At 47.5% G+C, this 24,149-nt stretch overlaps 1 protein-coding gene across 2 annotated transcripts; it reads left to right on the top strand.

The window, feature by feature from the left end:
* The first annotated feature begins 3 nt into the window (after positions 1-3).
* PAFAH1B3 (platelet activating factor acetylhydrolase 1b catalytic subunit 3) lies at positions 4-23,038 on the top strand. 2 transcript variants are annotated; one of them, XM_056542648.1, is made up of 7 exons: positions 511-539; positions 1,071-1,191; positions 12,408-12,494; positions 16,152-16,241; positions 16,838-16,954; positions 21,177-21,299; positions 22,632-23,038. In XM_056542648.1, the coding sequence occupies exons 1-7, from the start codon at positions 523-525 to the stop codon at positions 22,899-22,901; spliced, it is 825 nt and encodes a 274-aa protein (XP_056398623.1). In that variant the 5' UTR covers positions 511-522; the 3' UTR covers positions 22,902-23,038. The 2 variants fall into 2 exon arrangements, with proteins under 2 accessions (XP_056398624.1, XP_056398623.1); XM_056542649.1 differs by lacking the exons at positions 511-539; positions 1,071-1,191 and adding an exon at positions 4-137 and having other exon boundaries at positions 22,632-23,032.
* The last annotated feature ends 1,111 nt before the right edge of the window (positions 23,039-24,149 follow it).

The raw sequence follows: 24,149 nt of genomic DNA on the forward strand, positions 1-24,149 counted from the left end.
ACTTCCTGGACGCGTCCATTCAGGAGGTGGAATTGTCAGGAGTTTTCCTGCCTTTTTTTTTTTTTTTTTTTTTTTTGGGTGGTGCAGCCCAGAAGGAGGAGGATTCCTGCGGAAGACAGTGGAAGAAGGGAGAGCAGGTGAGGAGCTCAGCGTGTGGTGGTGTCACTGTGCCGGCTGTGTATAGTGTATAAGGGAGGAATATCCTCGCGTGAGGGAAGACTGGAGACAGTTGCCCCTAGCAACCAGTCAAAAGTGCAGGTTTCATTTTCAAGCTGGTTGCTAGGGGCAACTGCTTCAGGACCCCCCTATAAGGGCCACTATGGCCGTCTGGGTCCAAGCGTATGTGGTCAGACATGGACCCATGACTCTTAACTGTTGCAAAACTACAACTCCCAGCATGCCCGGACAGCCGTTGGCTGTCCGGGCATGCTGGGAGTTGTAGTTTTGCAACAGCTGGGGAGTCGCTGGTAGGAGAAACCTTATGTCGTCGTAAATTTGAGTACGGACAGACGCCATTGTCACATGATGCATGATATACGGTAGATAGTGTTCCACCTAGGGCTGCGTTCGCCCACTCTCCGCCTGCCTTACGTTTCGGTCCGATCCGTTCCGGCGTCCGAGAAAACGGAAAAGCACTGATTCTCGTTCATTCGGCGAAGGTTCACATCCGCGTCGTGGAGGCCACCTTAGCCGATCCTGAAATGCACTACAGACACCAGCAGAGCCCGACAGACCCCCATGGGTTCCGTCTGGTGTTAGTTGTTTTGTTGGAACGTAACCAGATAAAAAATGTCTTTTATAATTATATATATATATATTTGTCTGGTTGTAATAATATTCATTTATATAGCGCTAACAGATTCGGCAACACTTAGAATTTTTGGGGGTTATTGGAACGGTCCGATGACTTCATTAAATCGTCCGATCGGTTGTAGTTTTTTGAATGAAAAGAAACTTGCGCTATTCTCTTTTATATTTATATATATATATATATATATATATATATATATATATATATATATATATTTATTTTTTTTTACACAACAAACGTAGTGACCCGAACTACCCAGGACTGTATCTATAACAAGGAGGCATCCTCTACGTCTAGAGGAAAGAATGTTTCTACACAAGCACAGACGGGGGTTCTTTACTGTAAGAGCAGTGAGACTGTGGAATTCTCTCCCGGAGGAGGTGGTCATGGTGAACTCTAGAATTCAAAAGGGGTCTGGATGGATTTTTGGAGAATAATAACATTACTGGTTATGGATACTAGATCTATAGGGACAGAAGGTTGATCCAGGGATTTATTCTGATGCCATATTTGGAGTCGGGAAGGAATTTTTACCTCTAGTATGAGGGTTTTTTGCCTTCTTCTGGATCAACTCAGAAGGGACTCATTAGGGTTATAGGTTGAACGTGATGGACTCTGGTCTTTTTTCAACCTTATGATCTATGTTACTATGAATTTATACTTTGGACTGAATGGTGATGGACGTGAATGGAAGAGTGTTCTGTTTGTGCCCGTTATGTCATCGGTTTTTAAAGGGGTTGTCCAGTGACAAATAACATATGCCCTATCTGCGGGATGAGCTTCTGATCACTTGGTTGTGGGGGTTTCTGACATCTGGGATCCTTGCGAGCTCCAGAAATGGGGTCCTGGCTCCATTCACTTCTATGGGTGCGCCGAAGATTTCAGAGTTTAGCGCTTGGGCATCTCTGGTATTTCTATAGAAATGAATGGAGCGTGTGCTATCTGCCGGAGCTCCGTACTGGAGATTGCTTAGAGGAGGGTGTATTTGGGGGTCCCGTTGGGCCAACCCCTGCGATCAGATACCGAGCCACTGTCCTGTGGATAGGGGAGAAGTTATCTTTCCCTGTGCAAACACTTTGGGTACAACGGCCCTAGACATCGTATAACCTATCTAAAGGATAGGGGATAAGATGTCTGATTACGGGGGGGTCTAGCCGGTGGGACCTCCCCGTGATCTTCGAGCTGGCACCGCAGCGTTCTGAACACTGAAGCCTTGTACTCCATAGACATGAATGGAGGGGGCCGTGGTGTGACAACACAAACATGGAAGCCCCAGGCTTCCCTGTTCAGAACGGTGCGGTGCGGTGCCGGCCCAGAGATCATGGTGAGGTCCCAGCAGCCGGTCCCCCTGAAATCAGACATCTTATCCCCTATCTAAAGGATAGGTGATAAGATGTCTAGGGGCGGAGTACCCCTTTGAGACACACTGCAGATGCATCAGAGGTCCTGTTTAGAGATGAGCGAATTTACAGTAAATTTGATTCGTCACGAACTTCTCGGCTCGGCGGTTGCTGACTTTTCCTGCATAAATTAGTTCAGCTTTCCGGTGGGCTGGAAAAGGTGGATACAGTCCTAGGAAAGAGTCTCCTAGGACTGTATCCACCTTTTCCAGCCCACGGGAGCACCTGAAAGCTGAACTGATTTATGCAGGAAAAGTCATCAACTGCCGAGCTGAGAAGTTCGTGACTAATCGAATTTTCTGTAAGTTCGCTCATCTCTAGTCCTGTTCATGGCTTCCATCTACAAATTCATTTGACACCTCAAATGGAGCTGGGTACGTCCACCGCTCGCCGGATCCCAACTGATCCTATTATATTTCATGTGGTCTATTCAATTTACAGGTGGTGTCCATTCTTTTATGGGACTTTTTTTTTTTTTTTTGTAAGGTTAAATGAAATGATTCTTCAATGGAGGCCCCGAACCAATGTGAACATTAGCCTTAGCGGGTTCCCCCCAGACCCCTAGTTGTTGCATTAATAACAGGTTACTGTATGTATGCCCACGCTCACAGACTGCACAGCTGTGTGTCTGACTGTTTTTATGCCCACATAATCATAGTGGTACTGCCCACGGTGCTTGGACCCTTGATCCATCACTGACAGCTGTGCCTCATGTGGTGCCCACTATTTAGACTCTCCTCCTGCACCAGCAGGGGCCACTAAATGTTGCTCCATTTACAGTGGTCCCTCAAGTTACAATATAAATTGGTTCCAGGACGACCATTGTATGTTGAAACCATTGTATGTTGAGTCCATAACTCTATGGAAACCTGGTAATTGGTTCTGAAGCCACCAAAATGTCATCCAAAAATAGGAAAAAGGGAGGATTAAAGAAAAATAAGTAGATAACTAATATAGATAAAGCAAATCCTTACATATAAAAGTAATAAAGATCTGCTGGGAGCTGTAACTCTTTTATTATAAAAATGCAAAACAAATCAGATACAAAACATTAAACAAAAACAAGCTTAACCAGCTATAACAAACATAACATAAATAAAATTGCAAAAACAAATTCTGCCTAACCGGCCAGCCCAAATTTACTAAAATACACTTTTACTTTTTTCACATACCAAAAAAAAACTAAATATCACACTCAAACACGCATTCCAAAAAGAACATAAAAATAGCCCAACTTGGCTTATAAAAATATATAAAACATAAAATAAGCACGACTTGGCTATAAAACAAAAGAAAAGGAACATAAAGGTAGCACAACTTGGCTGTAACTCAAAAATGACCCTTACCCAGGGGAAAAAAAAAAAAAATAAATAAAATATTTCAGCACAACTTGCTAATAAATAACACTCTGCCTCACAGCCAGAGATCCACCGGTGAAAGAAGGGCAGGGAAAAGCAGCGCGGAGACGCGGCCGGAGAGAGGGCCCAAAGAGCCCAGCCCCACGCACCGCCCCCGCACGGCCGCAAGGCCCGCAAAGCACGCCCAGCACGGCAAGGAGCCGAGGACGGCCAGAGAGGATCTGCGCGCGGCCCAGAAACCGGCGAGAGCCGGACCCAAAAAGAGCAAGCCACAACCGAAGAAAAGGACAACACCGCCGAAAAGCGAGACCGCGAAGCCGGAGGCGAGGAGAACAGAGACACCGGAGGGGAGCAGCCCCCCCAAGGAGGAAAAAATAAAATATAAAATTTTATACACAAACATGTATACATGCATACACATACATACATATATATATATATATACATACACATGTATATACACATAAACGCACACATATACATACACATAAACACATATGACACTACTTAACTACTGGCCCGACTGCACTATACACTATATAATATAAAACAATATAAATACAAAACCCAATATATACAAAACACAATACAAAACTTACTGAAAATACACAAAAATATACTACAGAAAACAACGGAAAACACCTACACTAAAACTGTCCCCTCACCCACACCACCCCTCCTGTACATGGGTCAGAGTCCACTACCGTCCATACAGTTCACAAAGTCCAGTCCTTAACTGACCCATGTCAGGACCCCAAAACACCACAAAACCACCACCCACAAATACACCCTCCCCACCTAACACTCCTCCCAACCAACTTATATACAAACCTATACATTCTGAACCACCACCCCCTTTAGGCCCGAGTTTGGTTGCCTGTAAGCCCTTCATACCATGTCTACTAAACACAAAACAAAAAGCTAATGTGTACATGCATCAGCCCACCACCAGGGAGAAGGATGGCAGACCTGATACATAAATCATTTTATACTCTTTCCCTAACTCCCCCTACAATTCTCCCTAATTCTATCCCTACAATAAATCTGACCCTGCCCTCACCCTATCTCTACCCCTATAACACTGCCCCTAACCAAAAATAAAAGGTACTCTACCCAAAAGGTTTAGTACCTAGGGCACATGAAATGAGAAACCTCTCCACAGGAGAGATGCCCTACTGGTACCAAGACTGCCATACTCCAAAGACCTGATCTTCCCGAGGTCACCGGTGATGTTCCTACAGACCTCCACCTCGGAGAGGATTTTCTGTTGGGTCGACACTAAGCACCGTGCGTTCCACGTGTAGTACCTCACCACTAAACTGACTAAAAATAAAGTGCCCCGATCTCGGCCACCCAGGTTCCTGAATGCCCCATAAGCCCACTCCGGATAGGCAAGGCCGGCAAGTTGACTCCAGCCGATGGAAGCGCCCACCCTGTTATAGACCCCTATGTTAAAGGGACAATGAAGCAGAAAGTGGTCCATGCTTTCCAGCGTGTCCCCGCACTCTTCTCGGGGACATCCCCGGTCATCAGAGTTCCTGTACTTCAGGTTGTCCTTTACACATAGCTTCCCCTGAAAGCAGCGCCAGGCCAAGTCCCAAAACTTCTGGGGGATCCTTTTCATGTTTAAAAGATACAACCCCACCCTCAGATCCCGACCTGGGCAGTCCCTGAGCGCCAGAGGCTTCTGGAAGTGGGTCAACAGAACCCGTTTGTCAAGGAACTGCCTTGACTGGGTCCTGATCTCCCACACTCCCAGACCCCACCGACGTATCGCCTTCAGAGTCGGGGTAGCGTAAGCCGGAAGATATCCATGGGGCGTACGGAGGTCCTTCACTTGCCCTCCTGTCTCCCATTCCTGGAAGAAAGGCCGAAACCACTCCCTGCAGGAGAGTACCCACGGAGGAGCCCTCTCTGACCAGAGGTTCGAGATGTTAGCTTTCAAGAAGGTGTTCGTTAAGAACACCACAGGGTTTACCATAGATAAACCCCCTAGTCTCCTCGTGCGGTACGTAACCTCCCTCTTGACTAGGTTCAACCTGTTCCCCCATAACAGTTGGAAAAACAGGCTGTAGACCCTAGTGTAGTAAGCCTCTGGTAAGATACATACACTGCCTAGATAGATAAACAAGGGGAGCAGGTACGATTTGGTCAGGTGTACCCTTTCCCTGAGGGTCATAGACCAACCCTTCCACTGGTTCACCCTCTGAGTGGCATCCTGGAGCTTACCGTCCCAGTTTTTGGTGGGATAATCATCCTGGCCGAATGTGATGCCCAGAATTTTTGCTGAATCTTGGAGCCCTGGAAGGGTGTCCGGGAGATCAAACGTGGGATCTCCCCCTCCCAGCCAGAGACTTTCACACTTATCCCGGTTGATCTTGGACCCGGATGCCTCCGAGTAGCGGTCCACCTCTGACATCACCACATCGACCTCCTCCCGTGAGGAGACGAAAATAGTGACATCATCAGCGTACGCCACCACTCTCTGGGCGACATCCGGCTCCGCCAGAGTCATCCCGACTCCCGCCAACGGCCCACAATCTACCCTCTGGACGAAGGGATCGATTGCGAACACGTATAACAGCGGGCTCAAAGGACAACCCTGACGGACTCCGGACCCCACCTCAAAAGAGCGGCCAGACCAACCGTTCACCAGCGGGAAACTCTCTGCCCCTGCATATAAGGTGACAAGCCAATTCACAAAAGTACTCGGTAAGCCATATCTCAGGAGGACGGACCAGAGGTACTCGTGGTTCACCCGATCAAATGCTTTGGCCTGATCCAAGGACAGCATGTACCCCTTCCAGAGACCCGCACTACTCCGCTCCACTGCCTCCCTGACACTGAGGACCGCACTTAAGGTGCTTCGGCCCGGAACAGAGCAGTGCTGGGCCCCCGAAAGGAGCCGGGGTGCAAACTTCACCAACCGATTAAACAGTATCTTGGCCAGAAGCTTCCTGTCCGTATTGAGAAGAGCTATGGGCCTCCAATTCTCAATCCGGCTAGGATCTTTACCCTTTGACAGAAGAATCAGGGCTGACCTCCTCATTGACTTTGGTAGAGTGCCCGAGGAGAGACACTCATTGAATACCTCAGTCAAGAGGGGAGCTAAAGACTCCTTAAAGGTCCTGTACCACTCGGATGTTAAGCCATCCGGGCCTGGCGACTTCTTGGGGGCGAGCCCCTCGATCGCCAGTCTCACTTCCTCTTCCCTGATTTCTTCTGCCAAAACATCAAGAGAGGGGTCTACCCCTGGCTCAGGAATAGTTTCAGCCAGGAAAGCCGACATCCCGTCTCGATTTAGATCCTTCCTTCCCAAGAGGTGCGAGTAGAAGGATCTGACGACCTCCAGGATCCCTGATCTGGACCGATTCAGAGATCCCGTACTATCAATCAGTCCTGAGACCACTTTACTACTCACTGACATCTTACAGTTCTTGTAAGGGTCGGGCGAGCGGTACCTCCCGTAATCCCTCTCAAAAACCAAAGATGCGTGCCTATCGTACTGACACCCCATCAGCAAGGATTTCACTCTGGAGATATCCTCCCGGCTACCTCCAGTCGAGACAAGGAGCTCGAGTTTCCTCCTCAGACCCCGATACAGGCGGTACCTATTCAGGGACCTGAGGCTCGAGAGCTGGCGGAAGAACCCCGCAACCCGCTTCTTGAATATCTCCCACCACTCTGACTTACTACTACAAAAGTCCAGTAAAGGTACCTGACTCTGAAGAAAGTCCTCAAAGGACTGTCTTATTTCCGCTTCCTCCAGGAGGGACGAATTCAGCTTCCAATAACCTTTACCCATCCGGGGGGTCTCTGAAACATTCAAGGAAAACAAAATCATACAGTGATCGGAGAATTCCACCTCAACCACGGACACTGCGGAAGAGACGGCTTCCTCCTTTAAATAAAACCTGTCTATCCTAGACCTGCAGCTACCTCGATGATAGGTGAAACCCACGTGGCCTGAGGGGCTCCGGATGTGGGCGTCCTCTAGGCGAGCTTCCCTAACTATATTATTGAGGGCCACGCTATCGTAAGCCAGCGGACCATTGGAACCTCTCCTATCTTGGGACCTCGTGACATTATTGAAGTCCCCTCCAAAAATCACTTGCCGGCTAGTAAAAAGGAAGGGCTTAATCCTCATAAAGAGATCTTTGCGGCCCCACTTGGTTTGTGGGGCGTAGATGTTAATGAGCCGGAGCTCTTGCCCCTTCATGAGGACATCTAAGATCAGGCACCTCCCCATTTCTAACTCAATAACCCGTCGGCATTCAACCGGAGCGGTAAAAAGGACCGCCACCCCACTATACGGCTCAGCCGCAAGAGACCAGTGGGAGGGACCGCGCCTCCACTCTCTTCTGGCTTTTACCAGGGAGGCTAGATCTGACAACCTGGTCTCTTGCAGATACAAAATGTCGGCTTCAACACGGCCGAGAAAATCAAAGGCTGCGAATCTAGCCGTATCAGACTTTATGCTGGCACAGTTAATGGATGCCAGCGTCAATGGGGTGAGTGCCGCCATCATGGGTGATTAAGTTAGATGGCCTCACCTTTATTTCTTCTTCCCCTTCTTCTTCGTGCCCTCATCCCCAGAAGAAGAAGAAAGGGCAGGACCGCTTTTACCCCTTTTTTTGGACTCACTCTGGTCCATATGGTCCCCGTCTCCGTCCGACCCCGGTCTAGCCCTGCCCTCTGAGGAAGGTGCCTCAACAGGACAGGGCCCAGTTCCCCCCAGAGGCTCTCTCTCCCTAGGCACCTCGCCCTCACCTTCCCCCTCCAAGGAGGGGGAGGAGATGTTATCAAGGACGAGGTACCGGTTTGACAGGTCAACCAGAGGGGGGGCAGTCAGGCTTCCGCTTTGGACCCGGCCCGCAGTACGAGGGAGAGAGGGCTTGGACCTCTTCTTTCTCCCTTTCCTTTTGCCCTTGTCTTTCTTTTTGGCCTTCTCTACACTCTCCTCATCCACACTTTCATAGTGGGAGGAATCGGAAGAGTCGGCCATATTGCCTTCCTCTTCGCCCAGTCTCCTGACCTCCTCATCCAGCACGTCCTCCTCCAGGGCTTCAGTCATTTCAGGGCCAGCTTCAGGAGCAGGGGCCGGAGCTACCCCCGTCACTTGGGCACTCTCCTGCTCCCTACTCCTCCTCCGATTTTCCTCCCGCCTTAGTTTGGCGGGGCCCTTCTTCCTCACTAGCCCTGGTGCGCCCCCATCCCTGCTCGTACCCTCTCCAGCCGAGGCAACTTCACAGCTCTCCCCAGCCGGAGCGGCCGCCGCACGGGCGAAGGCGCTAGGACAACGGCTGAAAGGGTGCCCGAGGACACCACACAGATGGCAGCGGATCTGCCTACAGGATGCGGCCAGATGACCCACCCCACCACACAAAGCACAGACCTGTACAGTACAGGCTGCGCTAAAATGGGTGGGGCTACCGCACCTGTGACAGACCTTAGGCTGCCCCTGGTAGAAGACCTGGATCCTGTCACGTCCAAGGAAGGCGGCTGACGGAATGTGGGCAACCGTACTCCCTGAACGCCTGAGTTTGACGGAAAACGTCCAGGCCCCGGACCAGATCCCGTGCTCATCAATGTTTTTCTTGGGCATGTCCGTCACATCCCCATACCGACCGAGCCAGGTCATGATGTCGTAACAAGAAAGTGACTCGTTACGGGTCAAAACGGTCACCTTCTTGACCGAGTTCTGACGGGAAATTGCCTTTACGGCAAAATCCCGCCAGCCGGGCTCGTTCTTCGCCACCTCGTAGTTTGACCAGAAGAGTTCGAGACCCTCTGGCCGAACGAAACTGACGTCAAACTCGGACGTACCGTAGGGGTGGATCAGGGCAAAGATGTCACTCGCCCTGAATTCCATCTGGAGGAGGAGCTCAACCACTTTAGCGCGAGGTGGGCACGCATCCTCACCCCTCCAAATCAGACGGACCACATTCCTGCGGTTATTGTCCTGCCCGGTTGTCGGGAGGGACCAGACCACCTCCCCATTCTGCTCTCGGAAAGCCCCCAAACCGTGCCTCTCTATCCAGAAAGACAGGTCGACCTCACCCCTTCCCTCTACCTGGATCGACCTGTCTCCCCTACGCAGAGCCTCCAGGAGGCGCTGTTGCAAGTAACCCCCGGGGACGGACGGAGACGGGGACCCCCCTGGACCCCCGGCAGCGACATTAGCATAGCTCCTAGGAGCAGTCACTGCCGGGGGGGCAGCCGGGCCAGACCCAGACCCAGACCCAGAACCACCATTCACACCACCACTCACACCACCACTCACATCATCCTTTTTCCCATTCATACCACTACTCCCACCAACATTCACTCCACTGACACTCCTCTCATCCACAACACTACTACACTCAGCATTCTCACTCATACCCTGCCTAACTGATTCTGGGCTGGCTGGGATTTGTAGTACCGCTGGCTTAATTTCCGGCTTGGCTGCTGCTGCTGCTGATGATGATGGCTCCTCCTTCTGAATGATCAATGGTGCCTCCTGAGTCTGGGGCTGCCCCACCGAGCGCACCCCAGCTCCTCCCACGGCGCCATTGCCGGACACTGATCCCGACACCGGGACACTCCCCCCCCTCACAGGGGAGTGCCCTGCAGTGCCCGCAGAACACACTGTACTCGGGGGACCGCCCCCCGAGCACACAGACACAACGCACTCTGGCGCCCGGACACTCCCCCCCCTCACAGGGGAGTGCCCCGCGGCGCCAGTAGTGCCCACAGTACTCGGGGAACCGCCCCCCGAGCACACGGCAGCATAACTTGCCTCTGGCACTTGGACACGCCCCCTGCCACCCTGGGGCGGTCCTGCAGTGCCAGAGCTGCCCGGCATGAGCCCATCCTGCCCTTCCCTACCGACAGGATGGGTGGGCTTCACAACTATTGCGCCCTTAACCTTTCCTGACGCCTTACTGTACTCCCCGTGCTGGCCCCGCTCCACCACAGGAACGGGGTCTGGCAGTTTGGGGGAGCCCGCAGCCTGAACCAGCTTTGCAGCTGGCCCAGACTGCTGGAAAGGGACAAATACATATTGTACTGTCTCCTTGGTCTTCCTTTTTTTGGACCTCTGCTTGACCACCACATCTTCACACTCCTCGTCCCCAAAGGTGAAATTCTGGAGGTGGGCTGGGGACTCCTGCATCACAATTGCCCTCAACAGACCCCCAGCCTCACCCTCCACGTCATCCTCCTCACTCTCGCTTGGCGGAAGTGCCACCTGTCCAGCCTCAATGTAGCTGTCCTGGGTCTGGGTGTCACCTGGAGTAGCTACAACTCCCACACTTTCCTCCATCTTCTCCTCTTCACCACCATCCTCACTATCTTCGCCGCCACTACTCTCCCCATCATCCACCTCCACCTTACCTGGGGATTTCGTGGCGGCAAACCGATTGCTGTTGATCAGCTTCTCCTTGAAGAGACCGCTCCCCTCCAGTATCTCCGCTCTCCTCGCCTCCAGCTTCACAATCTCGCCTTTCAGCGATGTTATCCTCCTCTTCAGTTCTGGCTTGCTCTTTCTGGATCCGGTACTCATCAGACTCTGGGTCGCACGCAGATCCTCTCTGGCCATCCTCAGCTCCTTGCCGCGCTGCTCGTACTCCGCAAACCTTGCGGCCATGCGGGAGCAGTACGTGGAACTGGACTCGCCGGGCCCACTCTCCGACCACATCTCCACACTGCTTTTCCTTGCCTTTCTTCCACCAGTGGATCTCTGGCTGGCATCCATAGCCTGGGTAGCAGAGCCTGCATTGCTGCAGACTCTGCCCGATCTTCTCCCGGCCGGAACAATGGCTGTCGAAGTTTTCACTCCACTTCCCGCCAGCCTGGAACGGGGAGTGGAGCCACGAGGCTCCATTGCAGGAGCTTCTTCCCCAGGAATCTGCCACAAACCTGGGGAAGGCTTGTTGGAAATCTCTGCTTGCTTCTGCTCTGCTGGAAGTCTCAGGAGACACACCCGCACACACCCTGCTGGGAGCTGTAATCACTGTCTATGTCAGTGTTTCCCAACCAGGGTGCCTCCAGCTGTTGCAAAACTACAACTCCCAGCATGCCCGGACAGCCAAAGGCTGTCCGGGCATGCTGGGAATTGTAGTTTTGCAACAGCTGGAGGCGTTCTGTTTGGGAAACACTGGTCTATGTAGAGGACAGGAGTTTCTTCAGGGTCCTGTATAGTACACGCAATTTCCTATAAAATGGAGCCGCCTTTACTTGGTGTCCAAACGAGCAGCTAACTGTGACATAGGTTAAGAGTAGTACTGAACATGTAATACCTCCCTGTACTGTAGGGGGCGCTACCAGACAGGAATTCGGTGCATGCGCTTCAGTACTACAGTGCACGCGCTAATACAGGGGTTCTACCAGTGAATGTCCATTCTGATTGGTCAGTTCTTCCGGCCATTGACACGTTTCGCAAATCTGGACTGTCCGTACCGTTGTATGTTGAGTCTGGTTTCAAGTTACAATGGTCCAGAAAAGACCATTGTATGTTGAAACGATTGTAGGTTGAGGCCATTGTAAGTTGAGGGATCGCTGTACAGGATTCCAGCAGATGCGTGTGTGGCCACTATCCCCGCCCGCGCCATGCGTCTGGATGCAGCAACCTCATTCCATACATCTTGATGTCGAGGAAGGTCCTAGTCCAGTCACTAGCTTGGGACCATCCTTGACATTACAGCACAATAATCGCGGGCCACAAGGAGTCTTTTGGTGGCCGCTTGCTGTGCACAACTGTTCTAGAATGATTTTCCCCAACCTGCAGCCCTTTCGCTGTGAAGCAGCTATAACCGTGTTAAATACCACTACAATGATATTATTCTTTATCTCTAGGACAAGATGTGTGACGGCGACGTGAACCCTGCTGCGGTCCCTACGCCTATGCCTGATGGTCATGGGGATGGACGATGGCTATCTATGGTCAGTTTGGGACTGTTCAGCCTCAATGGTTGTATACTACTACCCCCTACCCCCACCCTGCACAATAGGGGTCTTCAAACATGTAGCCTGCAGCTGAAAAGTTTGTAACAGAAAAGTTATAATCTGTCATTGATACCCATAAGATCCAAAATAAAAGGTGTTATTCAGATATGCTATCACTATTAGATCGGCAGGGGTCTCACTGCTGCTGATCAGATGTTTACTACTGCTCCCCCTTGCAGAGTAGTGTTATACAGACAGGCCCATGCTGGATGCAAGTGGCAATAAAGTAGGTTGGCCATTATTAAAGGGCACCTCTCATCAAAAAAACTTTTGATATATTATAGATTAATGTATGCAGAATAACTTTACAATTGCATGTTATTAAAAAATATGCTTCTTTCTATTTAATTTTCCACTTTGAAGAAATGACCACTAGGGGTCTCCCTACCAGTCCTGGCAGCAAGCATTTCAGACTCATGCTGGAGTCCTAAACACTACGAGCTGCCAGTCTGCTTTGTTCACAAAGGAAAACACTCAGAGCTGCCAGCCTGCTTTGTTCACAGCCTGTTTGGCTGTGAACAAAGCAGGCTGGCAGCTCTGAGTGTTTAGGACTCCAGCATGAGTCAGAAATGCTTGCTGACAGGACTGATCGGGAAAAATACAATAGAAAGAAGCATATTTTTCATTAACATACTATTGGAAAGTTATTCAACATTCATTAATCTAAAATATATCAAATGTTTATTTGATGAGAGGTACCCTTTAAGGGGCCTATTACATGGCTTCATTATCGTTCACTGCAGCACGAGCGCTGTGGCTTCTTCAGGGGATCAGACATCCATCAATCTGATATCGACATCTGATACATCACAAAGTAAACAAGATAAACCAAAATGGAAGAAGTAGTGATAGAATTGTTCTGTCTAAAAAAAGTTGTGCTTTTTCCAAGTGCTCCGATTTTTTTTTTTTTTTTTTACTTTTTGAGGAAATCGGAGCACATATAGCAGAACTTTTTTTTTCTAAACAGTACAAATCCACAGCTGATTGTTCAGTTTAGTAAACTCCTACTGCAGTTTCGCTTATCCTTGGTCATTAGTATAATATTGGTGGAGAACTGGTTCCCTTCAAAACACCAGAAAAACCCTCTAAGGGTAGGTTCACATGTTGCGCATCCGCAGCTTATTTCACGCTGCGAATGCGCCAACACCATTCACTAGAGAGAGCTCCCTGCTGTGGCTTGGTGGCCCTGTGTGTCTGCTCGTAGCAGCGGATTTCCCTCTACAAATCTGCTACAAGCAGTTACACAGGGGTACACGGCCGCAGCAGGGAGCTCGCTCTAGGGACTGGCATTGACGCATTCAAAGCATATTTCAAAAGAATAGGGGAGAAGATGTTGTGTTTTTTTTTTTTTTTATCACAGAAAATAGAAAAGAAAAAATTTCACTACAATGCAAATTGGATCACATAGAACTAGTAACAAGTTTGCACAAGAATATGCATAAATTATCCAATGAGCATTCATTCATAGTACACCCTTAAATTTACACATTTTAACCACACCTGCAGCTGCCACATAAAAAAAAAACTAATAAAAAAAACCAAAAACATATCCCTTTAAAGTCAATAAATTACTCAAGGTTTTTCCACCCCTTATGACCATATTTGCAAGAACCCTCGACCTATTGTTGCGGTTTGTATATATATTGATCTTTCCCAGCTGAGTATAACTTCCATCTTATCATTAAAATGTCATATCGTTAGGGGTTTTAAAGGGGTTCTCCACCATAAGGTGATTTTAGTACGTACCTGGCAGACAGTAATGGACATGCTTAGGAAGGATCTGCGCTTGTCTTGGGGCTAAATGGCTATGTCGTGAGATTACCATAACACTGTGGCTAGCTTTTTGTGAACTGGTATTTCCTGTTGGACTTTTCTTTTTTGCCTACAAATCCCATAATTCCATTTTCCTCCCTCCCACACATCAGCCACCCCACTCATTGAAACATAAATGAGCTGCATCCATTCAAAAGACCTGTGGTTTTCAATCAGGGTGCCTACAGCTGTTGCATTAGTTGCAGATTGATCTCTCTCCCACCAAGCGATCCCTCCACCCATTGAAGCAGACAGGCTCCCTGTCATCAGCTGACTAGTGATGTCAGGTCTTGGCCACATTGCAACCTGGGAAAAATCTGAGACAACAGTCATTTTGTATGCTGTTAAAAATAAATATTTGGGTGAAAATCACAGAAGAATTGTGAGAAAACCGTCACACACAGGTACAGACACTATATTATATTATGAACTACACTAACTTTACAGCCCCTGTAGCATAGTCAAATAAAAAAAATTCCTGGAATACCCCTTTAGCGTCCTTGCAAAAATACGCGATTTTCCCCAATTAAAATGTCTGACTGTAGGATGGGGAGGTCCAGCTGCGGCAGCTGGGACCCCCACGATCTCCGGCCCGACACCCCAGTAATCCACATGCACGGAGCGAACTCCGCTCCGTGACAGATTACGAGCGACCACAGCAGTCACACCCTCTCCTTATAACTCCCATAGACATTAATGGAAGGGGCGTGACGATCATGGCCGTTTTAAGCCTAGCACATTTATGTTCAGAATGCCGGGGGTTTCGGGCCCGAGATCACTGGAATCCCAGCGGCCGGACCCCCCGCGATCAGACATCTTGTCCCCTATCCTTTGGATAGGGGATAAGATGTCTAGGAGCGGAGTATCCCTTTTAAAGGGGTTATCCAGGAAAAAAAATTCTTTTTATATATATATCAACTGGCTCCAGAAAGTTAAACAGATTTGTAAATAATTTCTATTAAAAAATCTTAATCCTTTCAGTACTTTATGAGCTGCTGAAGTTGAGTTGTTCTTTTCTGTCTAAGTGCTCTCTGATGACACCTGTCTCGGTAACCGCCCAGTTTAGAAGCAAATCCCCATAGCAAACCTCTTCTACTCTTTGTAGTTCCCGAGACAAGCAGAGGTGTCAGCAGAGAGCACTGTGGTCAGAAAGAAAAGAACAACTCTACTTCAGCAGCTGATGATTAATGGAAGGATTAAGATTTTTTCGTAGAAGTAATTTACAAATCTGTTTAAACTTTCTGGAGCCAGTTGAGAGATAGATAGATAGATAGATAGATATATACATACATAAAAAAAAAAAAAAATGAGTTTTTCCCTGGAATACCCCTTTAAGTCAATGGGTAACAAAATTAGCTGCATGTTTTGCCATCCGTTGACAATAATGGGTAGAAAAATACGCAGCAGCAAAATACGACACATGTGACCCTATTCTAAGAGCTGTGATACGTAATCTGAGGCAGTCAGGGGTCTCCCTACTTTTGCTCCCTTTCCTCTCACACCGCATAGATTCACACAGATTCAGGGGAAGTAACTGCAGCTGCATCCCCCCCTTTTCCCTGTTGTATATTTACTCTGTCATAGGATGTTTCTGAGCATGCACAGCAGTGTTTGACAACCAGAGGGCCTCAGTTGTTGCAAAACCACAACTCCCAGCATGCCCGGACAGCCGTTGGCTGTCCGGGCATGCTGGGAGTTGTGGTTTTGCAATAGCCAGAGGCATCCTGGTTGGGAAACACTGATTTACAGAGATGGTAACAGAGTCTATGTTGTGTCTTTCAGCACAATAACTTTGTGGCCAGCAGCAAAGACAAAGAGCCAGAGGTTGTATTTATCGGAGACTCCAACGTGCAGCTGCTTCATCAGCTAGAGGTAAGTGTCATGTGACCGATGGTGTAAATGTCGCAGCGTCAGTTCTGTTGTCATTACTGGGATTACATTAGTGACCGATTCTTCTCCTCCGTCACTTCTTGGCTGTACCAGGCAGTCTGGACTATGGGGGGTATTTATCAACGGATTTATGTATTTTTTTTGTTCTTGTAACTTTGACGCAATTCTTTGGCTCTGTTTCTTTTTCTTTTTAATTTTTTTTTGCACCAAAATTTGGCGCATTCTCTCCACTGTCATCTTTCAAACTTTCCTCGAAATCACTGTGCGTGATTTTTACTTTGGTCAGTAATTCATCATTTGCACCAATCGATCTTTGGCGCATTACGCTCTACAGGGTAAAATCCTTTGTGGCGGTAAGTTCTGTGTAAAAGGGGCTGTGAACAGCTGATTTCAACATTTGCGACAAAATTACTAACAACGTGCACCAAATGATAAATTTGATGCACATCCACAAAAACCAAAGTGAAAAAAGGGTAAAAAGAAACGGTCAACAGGCAAAATTGATAAATACCCCCCCCCCCCCAATAAGAGGAGGATTCATGGTCATTGTTATATAATTGTGTTGTCTCTCCCCTCAGATCTGGAGGGATCTCTTCTCTCCTCTACACGCCCTGAACTTTGGCGGATTGAGCGATGGCACCCAACACGTCCTATGGAGACTGGAGAACGGGGAGCTGGATCACATTAGACCAAAGGTAATTTGTGTTCCAAAATCTGCCCATATCTATAGTTTGGCACATAACTGTATAATAATCTCAATTTTTACAAACATGGAAGAGAGGAGGCTCCTGCAACTTTATTATTGTTTTCCCCCTAAAGTGTTCATGTCATCAATAAGAACTTTTGACCTGTGGAAAGTTGTTGATCGCATCGGGCCTCACTCCTGAGACCCACTGGGATCATGACTTATTAGTGGAGGATTGGGCAGCATTGTGCTCCACTCACTGTCCGGCCGAGAGATCCCACCATTTCTCTGCATAGACTTCAATGCAGAGAAATGATCTGATCTCGTGACCAGCCAGGGAATGGCGTGCAATCATTCAATTGCTTGTACTGCTTCCGCGGTCTACTTGTACAGCTTGCCTCTGTGGCACAGAGGTAAACTGAAGACCTCTGGTGGCCATATTAACCCACCAGACCCCCGCTATCACGCTGCGGGGGTCCGATAGGCAACCTAAACCCACAGGAACCTCCATTTCTTTGCTTAAGATGCCCTCATCAGCATTGATCATGGCATCTGAAGAGATAATGGTGGACATTAGTGGGATTTCTGATGTCCACCGTTAGCAGTGAGTCCTTGGCTGGTGATAGCAGCCTGTACCCACCCTCCATGAGGGGAGCCCCGCTTCTGAGTTTGCTCCATAATCAATAAACACGCCGCTCTGTAAATGTGTGGTGCTGTGCACCAAGGACCAGGCAGCAGTGCTGTACATTAACAGTGAAAGTACCCTAGGGGGTTAAAGGGGTACTCAGGTGGAGAACTATATACTTGCATTGAGGGGGGCGGACGTGATGTCACGAAGGAGGCGGGGCCATGAGGTTGGGATGCCCAGTCCCTTCACCGCCCGTCATCAGCCTCAGGGAAAACATAGCTTCGGGCTGCGTAGGTATCGGGCTCCTGCAGGGGGGAATCGCAGGGGTCCCCAGCAGCGGGCCCCCTGCGATCAGACATCTTATCCCTTATGCTTTGTATAGGGGATAAGATGTCTAACAGCAGAGTACCCCTTTAGGGAGGAGGAGCAGAGGACTCTTAGCTGCTCCTTTAATGATCCCTTGGGTTCCCTGCTATAATAATACACTGCAAAAAATTTAAAGGAACACTTAAACACCACAATGTAACTCCAAGTTACTGACACTTCTGTGAAATCACACTGTCCACTCAGGAAGAACACTGATTGACAATCAATTTCACATGCTGTTGTGCAAATGGAACAGACATGTGGAAATTATAGGCAATTAGCAAGACACTCCCAATAAAGGAGTGGTTCTGCAGGTGGTGACCAAAGACCACTTCTCAGTTCCCATGCTTCCTGGCTGATGTTTTGGTCACTTTTGAATGCTGGCGGTGCTTTCACTCTAGTGGTAGCATGAGACGGAGTCTACAACCCACACAAGTGGCTCAGGTTGTGCAGCTCATCCAGGATGGCACATCAACACGAGCTGTGGCAAGAAGGTTTGCTGTGTCTGTCAGCGTAGTGTCCAGAGCATGGAGGCGCTACCAGGAGACAGCCAGTACATCAGGAGACGTGGAGGAGGCCGTAGGAGGAGCAGGAGGAGCACTGCCAGAGCCCTGCAAAATGACCTCCAGCAGGCCACAAATGTGTATGTGACCACTCAAACAATCAGAAACAGACTCCATGAGGGTGGTATGACGGCCCGACGTCCACAGGTGTGGATTGTGCTTACAGCCCAAAACCGTGCAGGACATTTGGCATTTGCCAGAGAACACCAAGGTTGGCAAATTTACCACTGACGCCCTGTGCTCTTCAAAGATGAAAGCAGGTTCATACTGAGCACATGCGACAGTCTGGAGATGCCGTGGAGAATGTTCTGCTGCCTGCAACATCCTCCAGCATGACCGGTTTGGCAGTGGGTCAGCAATGGTGTGGGATGGCATTTCTTTGGGGGGGGGGGGGGGGGCCGCACAGCCCTCCATGTGCTTTCCAGAGGTAGCCTGACTGCCATTAGGTACCGAGATGAGATCCTCAGACCCCTTGTGAGACCATATGCTGGTGCGGTTGGCCCTGGGTTCCCCCTAATACAAGACAATGTTAGACCTCATGTGGCTGGAGTGTGTCAGCAGTTCCTGCAAGAGGAAGGCATCGATGCTATGGACTGGCCCGCCCGATCCCCAGACCTGAATCCGATTGAGCACATCACCCCTAGGGGAAGTTCACTGTATATTAATATATTATTTCTTTCATAAAATAAACTGCACCTTCCTGCCCTTGGCTTCCTTTCCCCCCCAAACAACCATCCTAAACTATGTAATGAACCGGTGTAACCACCCTAGACCTCCAAGAATATTCGCTATTAATACATTATGGGGGGTATTTATAATTTTTACCTGTTGTCTGTTTCTTTTTATTTTGGTTTTTAAGGACTTGTGCCAAATTTATCATTTGGTGCACGGCCTTTAGTAACTTTGGCGCATACCATATTCTTCCTTTCGTATATGCATGTTTTCCAAGTCAGCATATTGTTGCCGGTGATTTCCGTCAAAAACGGGCAAATTAGCGCCAAAATACAATTGATGCAATTGATAAATTACTGACCACTGCCAAAATCGTACACAGGGCCGTAAGTCCTGGCAAGTTTACAATTTGTCAGAGGAGAGAATGCGCCAAACATTGGTGCAAAAAGACACTGCGCCAAATGCAATAAAACACACATAGATCCGTTGATAAATACACCCCCTATATAAGGGCTTGTTTTATGCGGGACCAATTGTACTTTGTGATGACATCACTTATTTTACCAGAAAATCTACAGTGAAACCAGAAATTGCATTAAGATTGACGTTATCTTTATTCTGAGGGTCATCACGATTACAATCTTATCTGATTTATAGAAGTTTTGTTTAATTTTACTTTTAAACTTTTTTTTTTTAGTTTTTTAATAAATATACTTAAAATCGTCTGATTCTGACCCTTTATAAGATTTAAAAAAAAAAAATTGTCTACAAAACGGTCTTGAGAAATAATTTTTTGCACTGTGATCTGTAGTTTTTATCAATACCATTTTTGTTATAATGGGACTTTAATCTTTCATTTTCTTCTGAAATATAATGTGACCAAAAATCAGCAATTCTGCCATTTGGAATTTTTTTCTCTCACTTATGGCATACACCGTGCAGGATCGTTAACATTATAATTTTAATACTTTGGACAATTCAGCATGAGGCGGTTACCAAATATTTTTTTTTTTTTTTACTTTTATTAAAACAAAAATGGAAAAACGTGCTTTATATTTTTATTAGGGAAGGGACTTTAAAAACTTATTTCCATAAAATTTTTTTTGGTCTTGTAGAGGTCTATTACAAGCAATGATTAGATTGCTGATACTGATCAATGCTATACAATGAAAATGGTGTTCTGGTAGTACAGGCAGGCTGTGTTAGTAGAGCCAATATGACCCCCACCGGCTATATTAACGTATCTGCACCCCCCGATCGGGCTATGGGGTTGCCAATCAGACCGCCAAACCTACAGACACCTGACATTTTAAATGCTGTGATCTGTATTGATTGTGGTGTCTAAAGGGTTAAACATAAATGTGATCCATCATTAGGGGTACACCACTGGAAAACTTTATTTATTTATTTTTTTTTAAATCAACTGATGGCAGACAGTTGAACAGATTTGTAAATTACTTCTGTTTAAAAATCTTAATCCCTCCAGTACTTATCAGCTGCTCTGTGCTCCACAGGAAGTTGTTTTCTTTTTGAATTTCCTTTTTGTCTGACCACAGTGCTCTCTGCTGACACTGTCCATGTCAGGAACTGTCCAGAGCAGGAGAGGATTGCTATAAGGATTTGCTTGTACTCTGGACAGTTCCTAAAATGGACAGAGGTGTCAGCAGAGAGCACTGTGGTCAAACAGAAAGGAAATTCAAAAAGAAAACAACTTCCTGTGGAGCATAGAGCAGCTGCTAAGTACTGGAAGGATTATGATTTTTAAATAGAAGTAATTTACAAATCTGTTTAACTGTCTGGTACCAGGTGATTTATTAAAAACCTTTTTTTCCGTGGAGTACCCCTTTAAGAGTAAGTGCTGGGATTAAAGGGTTCTGCCCTCAGATAGGATTATATGTGACCTGTCAGCAGACACCACTGCCGTCTATTGTAGTAAAGTGTTCTGATTTGCAGGAAGAAATATGCTTCTTACATGATCTATCACCCCTGTTACTTCCTCACAGATCATTGTGCTTTGGGTGGGCACGTATAATTTTTGTCACACAGCGGAGCAGATTGCCGGCGGAGTCCAGGCCATTGTGCGGTGCATGGAGCAGAGGCAACCACAAGCCAAGGTCATTGTGCTGGTGAGTGAGCACGTGTCTCCATTGGGAAATGTTTCCCTAACCAGTGTGCCTCCAGCTGTTGCAAAACGACAACTCCCAGCATGCCTGGGCATGCTGGGAGTTGTTGTTTTGCAATAGCTGGAGGCACACTGGTTAGGGAAACACTGCTCTAGGATATGGATCAGATAAGAGCTGGTCGTGTAGCAACCACTAATTGTCTGTACGTTCTGTAATGCTTATAGAGACCCACTCTTAACTCCCTTCCCTGTGGGTTGCCCCCTGCCTTAAAGGGGTACTCCAAAGGGGTACTCCAAAAAAAAAAATTTTTTTAATCAACTGGTGCCAGAAAGTTAAACAGATTTGTAAATTACTTCTATTAAAAAAATCTTAATCCTTCCAGTAGTTATAAGCTGCTGTATGCTCCACAGGAAGTTCTTTTCTTTTGAAATTTATTTTCTGTCTGACCACAGTGCTCTCTGCTGACTCCTCTGTCCATGTCAGGAACTGTCCGGAGCAGGATAGGTTTGCTATGGGGATTTGCTCCTACTCTGGACAGTTTATAAAATGGACAGAGGTGTCAGCAGAGAGCACTGTGGTGAGGCAGAAAGGAAATTCAAAAAGAAAAGAACTTCCCGTGGAGCATACAGCAGCTGATAAGTACTGGAATGGTTAAATTACGTCTATTAAAAAAAATCTTAACCCTTCCAGTAGTTATAAGCTGCTGTATGCTCCACAGGAAGTTCTTTTCTTTTTGAATTTCCTTTCTGTCTGACCACAATGCTCTCTGCTGACACCTCTGTCCATTTTAGGAACTGTCCAGAGTAGGAGCAAATCCCCAGAGGAAACCTATCCTGCTCCGGACAGATCCTGACATGGACAGAGGTGTCAGCAGAGAGCAATGTGGTCAGACAGAAAGGAAATTCAAAAAGAAAAGAACTTCCTGTGGAACTTCCTGTGCAGCTGACAAATACTGGAAGGGTTAAGATTTTTTAATACGTCATTAGAGATGAGCGAACTTACAGTAAATTCGATTTGTCACAAACTTCTCGGCTCGGCAGTTGATGACTTATCCTGCGTAAATTAGTTCAGCTTTCAGGTGCCACCGGAGCACCTGAAGGCTGAACTAATTTACGCAGGATAATTCATCAACTGCTGAGCCGAGAAGTTCGTGACGAATCGATTTTACTGTAAGTTCACTCATCTCTAGACGTCATTTACAAATCTGTTCAACTTTCTGGCACTGGTTGATTAAAAAAAAATAAATAAATAAATGAATAAAAACATTTCTAGCGGAGTACCCCTTTAATATTGACTAAACCCCAGTATCTATTTTTTTTTATTTTAATTTTACAGGGTTTGTTACCTCGAGGGCAACACCCCAATCCCCTGCGGGAAAGGAACAGGAGGGTGAATGAGCTTCTAATAGAGGGGTTGCAGCCAATGGCCAATGCCATCTTTTTAGACGTGGATCCAGGATTTGTACATTCGGACGGCACCATCAGCCACCACGATATGATTGACTACCTGCATCTGAGCCGGCTGGGATATTCTCGCGTGTGTCAGACTCTACACAAAACACTACTCCAACTGCTGGAGGGCAGAGGAACCACCACGAAACAGTAGCCTCTCCATGGAGAAGACATAATTAGAGATGAGCGAACTTACAGTAAATTCGATTCGTCACGAACTTCTCGGCTCGGCGGTTGATGACTTTTCCTGCATAAATTAGTTCAGCTTTCCGGTGCTCTGGTGGGCTGGAAAAGGTGGATACATTCCTAGAAGACTCTTTCCCAGGACTGTATCCACCTTTTCCAGCCCACCGGAGCACCTGAAAGCTGAACTAATTTATGCAGGATAAGTCAGCAACCGCCGAGCCGAGAAGTTTGTGACGAATCGAATTTACTGTAAGTTTGCTCATCTCTAGACATAATCCTTATGCGATGGTCTTATGGGGGGATGTTTTATAGGTTCTGCCCCGCTGAGGAATAAATTCTCCAAAGATATAGCTAAAGGGAAAATGGTAGCTTGTACTGTCTCCTGCATTAACAAAACTGACCTCCCTCCGGAGCATTGTTCTCCCCTCCTCGTATACTCCTCACTGCCTATGTACAGGAGGAAAAGGACCAGCCCCCCCCCCCCCCCCTCTCTAATATTTCCTTTTTTGTTTTTATATCTTTTGTACAATATTAGTTTGTTTTTTTTCCAGTGAACATGTAGCGCAGTGGTCTCCAACCTGCGGACCTCCAGATGTTGCAAAACTACAACTCCCAGCATGCCCGGACAGCCAACGGCTGTCCGGGCATGCTGGGAGTTGTAGTTTTGCAACATCTGGAGGTCCGCAGGTTGGAGACCACCGATGTAGCGTATGTCTTATTTCCTAGTACATCCCGATCCGTGTACCGAACATATGTCCACAACACTAACAGGTGACCATGAGCTCCTTATAAACCTTGTAATGAAGCTGTTGTGACATGAAACAGGCTGTGGGTGGTGATTGAATTAAAGGGGTTCTCCACCATAAAGTGATTTTGGAATTTACCTACCAGACAATAATGGACTTGCTTAGGAATGATCTTAGAGCTAAAAGGCTGTGTTGTGAGTCCACCATAAACATTACTGCTATCTTTTTGTGAAATGGCTATTTCCTGTTGGAGTTCCTTCCCTCCACCTACAAGTCCCTTTGTTTCCCTGTTTGTAAGTGTGAGGTCACTTTTCTCCCTCTCACACATCAGTCACACCACCTGAGCTCCCATGCTATGCTGTGAACAGTAGACCAGTGTTTTCTATCCAGGGTGGCTCCAGCTGTGGCAATACTACAATTCCCTGCAGAATGATCTCCTTTCCACCCATTGAAGCAGAAAGGCTCCCTCT

Source organism: Hyla sarda, chromosome 10 (assembly GCF_029499605.1).
Source record: "Hyla sarda isolate aHylSar1 chromosome 10, aHylSar1.hap1, whole genome shotgun sequence".
Lineage (NCBI taxonomy): Eukaryota > Metazoa > Chordata > Amphibia > Anura > Hylidae > Hyla > Hyla sarda.